The 10,446-nt window shown below is 40.9% G+C and overlaps 1 protein-coding gene across 1 annotated transcript in view; it reads left to right on the top strand.

Moving 5' to 3' along the window:
* The window catches only part of pigg (phosphatidylinositol glycan anchor biosynthesis class G), a 240,944-nt gene that overhangs the window by 193,930 nt on the left and 36,568 nt on the right, over positions 1-10,446 (top strand). The window contains exon 14 of the mRNA XM_037675119.1: positions 7,281-7,444. Within this exon, the coding sequence (XP_037531047.1) occupies positions 7,281-7,444 (164 nt within the window). The remainder of the gene's footprint in view (positions 1-7,280; positions 7,445-10,446) is intronic.

Below are 10,446 nucleotides of genomic sequence, written 5' to 3'. Positions count from 1 at the left end.
CCAGTGGTTCATGTTGCTAACAGACAGTCCAGTGGTTCATGTTGCTAACAGACAGTCCAGTGGTTCATGTTGCTAACAGACAGTCCAGTGGTTCATGTTGCTAACAAACAGTCCAGTGGTTCATGTTGCTAACAGACAGTCCAGTGGTTCATGTTGCTAACAGACAGTCCAGTGGTTCATGTTGCTAACAGACAGACTGCGTTGACTTGAAAAGTCCACATGTTTAAAAACAGATTATTTGATCAGTTTGCCTTTCGATTATAAGTTGGGGATGACTTTCAACCACTGCCACACCTAATTGTACCTGAATAACTAAAACTGAATAATTATAGCCAGTTTTGTGTTTTCTAAGCTTGCTTTACTGTGGCGGCCATCTTGATTAGGGTTGACTAAAAACGTTAATTTGTTGTAGACATGCAGTACATCCAGTAATTACTTTCTGACAGTTTCATTTAAGTCTGTCTAGTTGTTCATGAGACATAGGCAACATGCAAAGCAACACACACTAAAGATCCAGCTGAAAACTCATCTGTCACCTCGGTGATGAGCAATAATTGCAATTGAATCAGCAGCTTTGGTAACGTGAGCGGTTAGCTGGAAGACCGCAGCAGGTTCAGGGATGATGGTTGCCTCTTCTGCTTGATTGGTAGAAGCGTATAAACTTTTAGCAGAAATCAGATGTTTTTAAATCCTCCATGTTTTCTGGCAGCCAAACATGAAAACACCAGAGGATCATGGGAAATCCTCCAGGTAAATGGTAAATGGACTGTGCTTATACAGCTCCTTTCTATCGAATCAAGACACTCAAAGCTCTTTACAACAATCTGTGTCCTCAGTTACCTCCAACACACACATTCATACAGCGCTCTACTACAGCTCTACAAAGTTAATCTGCAGCTTAACTTTGGGCGGCTGTGGCTCAGTGGTTAGAGCAGTCGTCCTCCAATGCAAGAGTTGGAGGTTCGATTTCACCAGCAGTCATGTGCTGAAGTGTCCCTGGGCAAGACACTGAACCCCTCATTGCCTCCAATGTGTGACCCATCGGTGTATGAATTTGATAAAGCTCTGATTATTCTTTGTAGAGATCTAGTATAGAGCTGTATGAATGAGTAAATGAGGACACAGATTGTTGTAAAGAGCTTTGAGTGTCTGGATTAGATAGAAAGGAGCTGTATAAGTACAGTCCATTTACCATTTAATCTGAATCTGTAGAGACTAATCAGAGCTGTAGATCACATTCATACACCGATGGGACACACATCAGAGTCAGTGAGGGGTTCAGTGTCTTGCCCAGGGACACTTCAACATTTGACTGATGGTGGAATCGAACCCCCAACTCTCCCATTGGAGGACGGCTGCTCTAACCACTCAGCCTCAGCTGCCCTAAAGCTTCAGCTGCAAACTCTGCTATTGGCAAAAAGAAGTAAGCTTGCACAAAATGAGAAATGAAGCATCTATTGCATTAAACTTGGTCTGTCAGACTTTGCAGGTGATTTTCTCTGAATCTAAAAACCAGGTCCATGCAGCAAAGAGGTTTTTCTAGAAATTAGAGGTTTTTTTAAATGTTCCCACATGAGCAGAAACATTAAGTTCATCATTCTATTTCTTCTGAACAAAATGCATCAACTTGCCATAGTGACTGACACCTTTGACAAGTTATTATTTTGTTGGAAACGTTGTATTGCTCAGTATTTCCAAAGCAATAAATTTTACTTCTTGCGCAAAATGACGTTTGAAACATCACGGCCATATTTCACCAAGAAAGCAAAAAGGTGAAAATGTCCATGTGCAGATTCCAACCTGCTTACTCATGTTTAGTGTTTGTTTAGTGGGAGCAGCTGGTGGTGAGTTCATCCACTCACATCACAGATATATATGCAGATGGATGGGGAAGAAACTGTTAGATAACACGCTGCTGCTCACAGATCATTGCTGAATTCACATCCAGAAAGATCTTTGATCTCTGCTCATTTTACACATTTACCCTGTGACTATGCAAAAGAGACTCAACAAATTGATTTTAAATGCAATTTTCTCATGAATTCTACTAATCTAGCTTGATAAAACAGTTAAAGATGTCATTCAGTCAGTTGATGTAGGATTCTGTAGAAAATAATGAATTAACTGCATAATTCTGTGTAATGAAATGGCCATGTAAAGTAAGACTGAGAGGTGTCAGCACAGTGTGGTTAGAGCTGGCGTCTCTCAGCGAGAAGGTCAAGGATCGCGTCCTAGTCTTTCTGGGTGGAGTTTGCATGTTCTCTCCGTGCACTCGTGGGTTTTCTCAAGATACTCTGGTTTCCTCCCACAGACAAAAACATGCACGTTTGGTTAAATAGTAACACTGAATTGTCCCTAGATGTGAGGTAAGTGTGTCAATGGTTGTCTCCATGTGTCCCTGTGATGGACTGATGACCTGTCCACGGTGTCCCCCGCCTCTCTCACTGCTGGAATTAAACATCAGCTCCCCATGACTCAAAAAGGAGAAGTGGGTAAAGAAAATGGTTAGGTGAGCCATTGTGAAGTGTTTCAAGTCAATTCAATTCAGTTTCTTTATATAGCGCCAAATCACAACAGAGTTGTCTCAGGACACGTCACAGGAACATTCACATACATAGAAAAGCCCATTAGTGAAGTTTCTGACTGGTTTTTAAGGCAGCAATCCACAGTAAAAACTGCAAAAATCACTGTAATGTCACTTTTATTTTTGATATGTGCTGCTGAATATCCATGCTGTTCATCTCATCTCATACTGCTGATTATTTCATGCTGCTGTATTCACTCGTACCCGTCTGCTCACACAGACTCATGTTCAGGCTGCTGTTCTTACACCGTATTGTTTTTGTACTATTAGTGTATATCTTAGATCTGTATGTACTGTTTCTTTGTACACTTTATATTTTTGCTATTGTTGGATTTAACTGGGACCCTGAGTACATAATTTCATTCCACATTATGTACCACATGTGGTGAAATGACAATACACCTACTTGAACTTGAACTTGAATCCAGTTTGGTCTATCCTGCTTTTGCACTAGCTGTTATATTGTCAATTCAATCAGAATTAAACTGTTCGTGTTCAAAATATTTCCTACAAGTACAAATTATTTGATTCTTAATTTTGTTCACTTCAAAAGATCTGAACTGTTGATTTAACCCTCCTGCTGTCCTTGGTCCAAAATGACCTATAAGACCTCATGGGCCATATTGACACAAGGACAGCAGAAGGGTTGAAGTCTGCTTGTTAACCAGTTTTACTTTGGTTTGGGATGTTAACTATCCTTTCAAAAAAAAGGTTTTCAAAGATATTCTTGAAGCATTAAAGCTCTCTCCCAAAGATAGATGCCCCTTTTCCATTAGTATCTTTAGTACCGGTACAGCACAGTTTGACTCGGCTTGGCACGGTACATGTTGTGTTTCCATTATGCTTTCAGTAACGTTCCAGTGGGTGGGGTTCAAATTAACGTCGCACACCTTACCAGCTGATGGTGGTAATGCTGGTGGTAAGAATACTGGTGGCAGGAGCGAACAATGCCCTAGAGACCCATCACTGCCTGATGCCCTCAACAAGTTCTATGCATGCTTTGAAAACCCGAACAGACCACCCAGCACCAGACTTACCTCACCACCAGATAAAGAGCTTCTCGACGTAACCTCAGCAGAAGTAAGGAGTACTTTCAGGAGGATTAACTGTCACAAAGCAACTGGCCCAGACAACATTCCCAGGAAAGTGTTGAAAGAATGTGCTGATCAGCTCTGCGAGGTTCTGGCTGACATCTTTAACACCTCACTTACCCTGGCAACAGTTCCCACCTGCCTGAAGACTGCCACCATCATCCCAGTCCCAAAGAGCTCTAAAGTGTTTGGTCTGAATGACTTATCGGCCAGTAGCCCTCACCCCGATAGTCGCTAAATGCTTCAAAAAACTGGTCATGACTCGCATCAAAACAACCAGCAACATCAATGAGGACCCTCACCAGTACGCATACCATGAGTACCGATCAACAGAGGATGCCATCCCCTCTGTGGTCCACACTGCTCTCATCCACCTGGAGCAGAAGGACTCCTACGTCCATATGCTCTTTGTGGACTTCACATCTGCCTTCAACACCATGATCCCCCAAACCCTGATGGACAAACTACTCACACTAGGACTAAGCCCCTCCATTTGCAACTGGGTACTAGACTTCTTAGCCCTTCTTCTAGCACTTTAAAAGCTGTCGCTATTGGGTTTGCCCGCGTGCAGTGCGCCGAACACTGAAAACTTCTAGTCCACGCCCACCTACTATGTGGACCCCACCCAGTCCATTATAAATTGCATTTGGACCGGAGATCGACTCCCAAAGGCTTACTCTTTTTCTTCAGCCTTTTGAGAGCCAGTGAGGCCCAGTTTTTAAAGGGCTACGTTTGCACACAGAATCTGGGGTTACAATACGTAACCAACATTCTATTTTGTGTAAGCTACGCCCTTTAAAAACTGTCGCTTATTGGGTTTAAAGGGCGGAGCAGGATATGGTCCATGCCTCACTGGGTTTGTCTGAGAACCATAAAAAACACCCTGATATCTGCCTAAACCTCTTTCTTTATTCAAGCGTAATTACACACCATTGACCCATGTACCTGGTGCGTACTGGATTACAGGCGTGCAGCCTCTGAGCCTGATCTGAACTGAAGGAATGTTTATTCATATCAGACAATAGAGGAATAAGAGAAGGAAAAATTCCAATGAGGAAGAAGGAATTTTCCTGTTTGAACGAGTAATCATAGAAAGCGCCCACTAATAATGACAGAGCAGGGTTGTGTTGTTTTATTGTTTGTTGTTTTTATTTTATTTATTTTTTGGTGATGGTCATTGATGACCATGAAGCCACAGAACAGATGTCCTGCACTGACACCCCTCTGTGCAGAGCTGTGGAGGTAGAAATTCCTCTGGTGGAATGAACCCTGAGTCCTTCAGGAGGCTGAAGGCCAGAAGAACTATAGGCTTGTGATACAGTTTCACATAACCAATGTGACAGACGCTGGGAAGATAAAGGCAGACCCTGTGATCGTTCCCTGAAATGTACAAAATGTCGGATTTATGCATCACAGCTTGTGCATGTCACATAACACCTGAGCGCGTGAACTGGACAGAGCAGGTGAAATTGTTCCTCCTCCAGTTTTATGGGGAGGGGGACAGAACCCATCCAGCGTAATGACTCTGGACCTGAATGAACTTGTTATGCTTTTGGGTATAAAAGCAGGGTTTGGTCGGAGTTCTGCTGAACTCCCGTCTCCTTGAATTCTGAGACAAGAAGGAGAGATGGACAGACCTGACAAGTCGCTCACTCTTTTAGCTGATGTCAGAGCTAAACGCTGTCAGAATGTCAGAACGCTCCTACAAGAACCCTGCAGATGTTGGATGCTGCAGATGTTGGATGCTGTCTATCATGGTGCACTAAGATTCATAACTGGCTGTGATTATCGTACCCACCACTGCACCCTGTATTCACTGGTTAACTGGACATCATTAACTTCACGCAGACTCTCTCACTGGTATATTTTCATCTTTAAATCACTTCCTGGTCTGCTGCCTTCATACATCTCCTCCTACATGTCTGCGTGAGTGCAGCTACGGAGTGCACTCTCAGGACATCATTACCTGCAGTGTTCCCTCAGTGAGGACTGAACTAGGCAAAAGGGCCTTCTCCTACTCTGCTCCTGTTTCCTGGAATATCTTACAAAAAGATTTGAAGCTCTCGACCTTTGACCTCTCTAAGTGTCTTTAAGAATCTGTTGGACTCCTGGCAGGGTCCAATGCAGACATGTTCCTGTTTTTAGTTTTATACATTTGTCTTGGAATCTAGCTGTTTTTTGTTTTGTTACATTTTCCTTTTAGCCATCCTATTTGTTAAAAAAAAAAAAAAAACTAGTATGCTTTTTTATAACTGTTTATTGTTGTCTTGTTGTCCATTGTTGTCATCATTCTTTGTTGAAATCAGGTCTCTCTTGTAAATGAGTCCTCGAGGCTCAATGGGATTTACCTGTAGAAATAAAGGTTGATTGATAATAACAAGGCTGTGTTGAGCAACAGATACTTCAAAGGTATCTGGTCCAGAGGCTCAAACAAATTTTTAGTTAGACCACTGAGAACGAAGACTAAATCCCACTGTGATGCCAGGTCGCGCGTCACTCGCATGAGCTGGTGCGCACCTTTCAGAAACCGTTTTTGTTAAAGGGTGATTGAAAACTTTGGACTTTGTTGTTTTCAACCAGTTTGACACGACTGTCAACAAGGAAGAGGGCCGGCAATGGAGAAGGGGGCGTACCAAAGAGACCAACTTATCACAAGCAGAACTGGTTTGTTCCACTTTGAGTAAGCTGTTGGGGGAAGAATCAGTTTTGTTGTGTGTTTCCTTGACTGATGAAGCCTTCTGGATGGAAGGTGAAATGTTTCAGCACAAAAATAAAGAAACTGTCCAGATGACCTGACTGAAAAATGTTGGATTGTTTACCTGGATTATTGAGCATGGACTTTTTTGTGATTGAAAACTGTTCTATCGTTGAAACTTTCATGACAGGAGGTTATTTGGTTATTTGGTCTTCCAGCTGTTCGTTATATGCTCAATTTCCTTTTTCCAGCCCCTTATTGCTACTTGTCCCAACTTTTTGGGGATTTGTTGACACTGTGAAATTTTGAATCAACATATTTTTCCTTTAAAATGTTACATTTACTCAGATTAAACTTTTGATCTGTCGTCTATGTTATATTATGAATAAAATATTGATATTTGCCATCTCCACATCATTGCATTCAGTTTTTATTCACAATTTGTTTAGTGTCCCAACTTTTTTGGAATCCGGTTTGTAAAACTGTATGAAGGCGGCAGGTGATATGCATCTCTTCAAGGGATCTTAGGTCTATAACTTTCTTTGTCTTTGTTTTTTGTTGTGAAACAAAGCTTGTGTGCACATTTTCTATTTATGTTTTATAGTTTCTAAATTAAGCTTTGCAAGAATGTGCTGTTTTTGTCAGATAAGTGTTTACAGGAACATGCACGTTCAAAATGTGGTCTCAGAGGCTTAAAGTGCAGCCACAGTGGAGGAGCAGCTCTGCTCTGATTGAAAGCACAAATGTCTGGGCTGCTGGGAAGTCAGGGCAGTTCAGAGTAATCATTAAAAAGCTAGGGCTTGTTCTTTAAAACGCTGAGCTGCCTAAAGTCACACATCTTTGTACTTTATACATCTTTTTTCTCTCAGCCCCCCGAGTCAAAGATATGAATAATTTTGTGTGTGCGCAGGGGAACTCCAACAACATAGGCACCGTGGACATTTCAGTCGGCTTCGTTGGACTCGAAAGCTACATCGAAGCACCAGCCATCTTTTTAACAGCTCTCAGCACCTATGCAGGTCCGCTGCTGTGGGCGTGTCACCTGGTCTGCCACCTGAGCTCAGACAGAGAGAGGTAGGTGACATTTAGTTTGGGTGTTTACCTATATCTCTGTTCCCACATAAAGGTGCAGACTGAACTCATTATCAGGTCAACTGAATTTAAAACAGTTCATACAACATTTAGATTTGGATTACAGAATGTTATACATCCTTATAGATAAATATATATATATATATATATATATATATATAAGGAGTGCACCGATAAATCAGCCCCAATTTCCTTAATTTTGGGAAATCAGAAATCGTCCGATACTTGCATGAGAAACTGATTTTACCGATTTTTTGTTGTTTTAACAACAATTGTCCTAACTTCTTTTATATTTCAGAGCACTGACTCCTGACCAGTTAAAAAAAGTTTGTTTTGTGTCTAAGATATTGTTCAATGGTATGTGTAGTGAACTAAGCCTCAGGTCAAAACCTGACCCCGAAGACCTTCATGGGACAGAAACTGTTATTTCATTGATTTGAATCCAGAAATACAAATAAGCTCATCCAGAGACTTTCTAATTTGTATCCTGAACTAATCAATTGAAAGAACACTCTCTTTTTATATTATCATTACTATTTTTACAAATGTCTTGATAATCAAAGTGTGTTTAGTTCAAACCATTTTAAATGTTGAAGTGAACCACTCATTTTAAATCAACTGTGAAACAGTATTAATGATTTTTAATCCTCATTCAAAGTAGAAATCAAGTTAGATGTCTGTTACAAAGTAATTATGCATTTTTTGAACTTCTGTCTGAAATGAGAAGGAGTGATGTCGGTCAAAAGTCGGAGACAGTCGCAAACAAGTTTATTGGAACGAACTGTCATGTTTTTAAACCTCTCAGACAGAAACAAGAGAAGCTGGCACCTGCGTCTGTCATTTCGCCAAAACATTTCTCGGTCTGTTCCTAAAACATCTCCGCTGTTTTTCTGACTTGTAGTAACCCTCTTACGTCACTAAAACCACACCCCTATTGGTTCTTTCAACCAATCAGGACTTCCCAAATGGGACCGGAAACAGAACTCTTTAAAGGTCGACACTTCCTAGTTCCAGTAGTTCGGAGAGCAGAACCGAACAGAAAAGTTCTGGGGGAAGAAGAGAAGTTCTACACTTGAACCCATTCTACACTTGAACCAAAGTTCTGGGAGCACAGGAGAACAGAAGTTCTGGGAGACATGAACCGAAGTTCTGAGAGCAGAACCGAACAGAAAAGTTCTGAGAGCAGAAGTGATCCGAAGTTCTGGAGGATGAACAGAAGTTCCATGGAGAACAGAGAGTTCTGCTGAGAAGGAGTTCAGCATGTTTGCTGAAATTCCACTTAACTTAATCCTATCTTTCGGGGAAGTTTATTTTGGAAGCTGGGCCAGTCAGCTTTGTTATCCCAAGTTCATGAGACGCGGATAAATCCCTGGAGGTAAAAAGACTCAGCCTTGCTGGACGCCAGGAGAAGACCTCTCTGAAACCCCACCAAGGTAAAGGGTCGACGCTCGGGTACATCTAGCCGAAATCACTGGGAAACGTGCTATCTGGTTTCAAACAAGATAACTCCCCATCTTTTCTTTATTATCTTAGTTAACCCTAAGTATCCACTTTCCCTCCTTAAACTTTACTCCATCTCTTCTATCTCACCAGTAAAAGATAAGCTAAAAGTCTGCAGATATTGATTTAAGATCTAAGGATATGTCTGTTGTAATAAGCTGCAAGTGAAAAATCATGGCCGTATGATTTCTCATTGTAAAGCTCATTAATTAAGCTGTGTTATTGCGTTCAATCAGAATAATCAAGTGTACAATGTTTGATGTTAAATTTTGATTCTGTTAATAAATGACTACATTCATTTTGATGGGTCAAAGAAAATTAACGTCTCACGTCACTGATTAGACCATCTCCCACACAGTATCTCTGTCACATATCTGTCAAGTAGCTCAAAAAAGAGAGAACTCGTTATTAAATATTGACTGTAGTGAAGCTAACTGAAGCTAACCGACCCTATCTCACTACATATGTTTTTCAAAAAAATAAGATTGGAAAATTGAAGGGACATTGTGACCTTATAACACCTGACAGTGTCGTTTATAAAACTAAATCAGTATCGGCCAAAATCAGAATCGGCAGGTCAGACTTTATAGAAATTGGTGATCGGAGATCGGCCAGAAAACTGCAATCGGTGTACCCCTATTTTATACACATATAAAATAAAAACAAAAATGTGATTTTCTGTTCTACATTTTAAAATTTGAAGCCAATGATTCACTTTTTTGTAGCTTTGCAGTGTAATTGAACATCCTTCCTGCTACAAGCATCCATTAATGATTCATATTAGGAGCAGAAGTTGTTTCTCCGTGTGACAGGAACAACCTGCAGGCAGTTTTACAATACAAAGGGTTTTAATATTTTAGTAAAACAAATGTAACAACGCTGAATTTTTCAATTCTTTTGTTTTTTCTCAGCATTTGGCACAGTTACTATTGTTAAATTTAAGAATAGTTTGTTATTTTCTATAGTTACTACAACCTACGATTTGCTCAACTCTTTTTAACAGGCTGCCAACATTTTCTAATCCAGCACGTCCATGAGGTCAAGGTTAAACTTAAAAACTAAAACCGAGAAACTTGTAATTCCTTTGGTTGTCTGCTGAAGTAAATAGAAACCTACAGCCTATGAGAAAAGCAGACTTTGTTGAAACCCATTTTCCATTAAATCACCACTTCACTTTTTGTTTTGTTTGCTTCATTAATTGACTGCGAGTGCAGCTTCTCCCTCCCATCACATTTACTTTTTGATTGCTGGTTGCTTCTTTTGTTCCTTACACAGACGGAACCCTCTCTGCGGTGTGCACATGCACTGAGTTGTTCCTTTAATTTGTTTACTTGTGCAAACAGGGAGAGTTTCATGCAGCGTGTTAAAGATGCGCCGCACAACCCGTTAACTGGAGGGAGGCCAGTAACTGGGCTGCTGGATGTGTGAAAGCAGCTTCGCCTCAGCATGAGGCCTGCACACAGTGCTGAGTGATGAGGTCTGAG

Source organism: Nematolebias whitei, chromosome 4, assembly GCF_014905685.2.
Source record: "Nematolebias whitei isolate Nwh7 chromosome 4, NemWhi1, whole genome shotgun sequence".
NCBI lineage: Eukaryota > Metazoa > Chordata > Actinopteri > Cyprinodontiformes > Rivulidae > Nematolebias > Nematolebias whitei.
The sequence above is the reverse complement of the archived record's forward strand: the minus strand, read 5'-3'. Positions and strand labels throughout refer to the sequence as shown.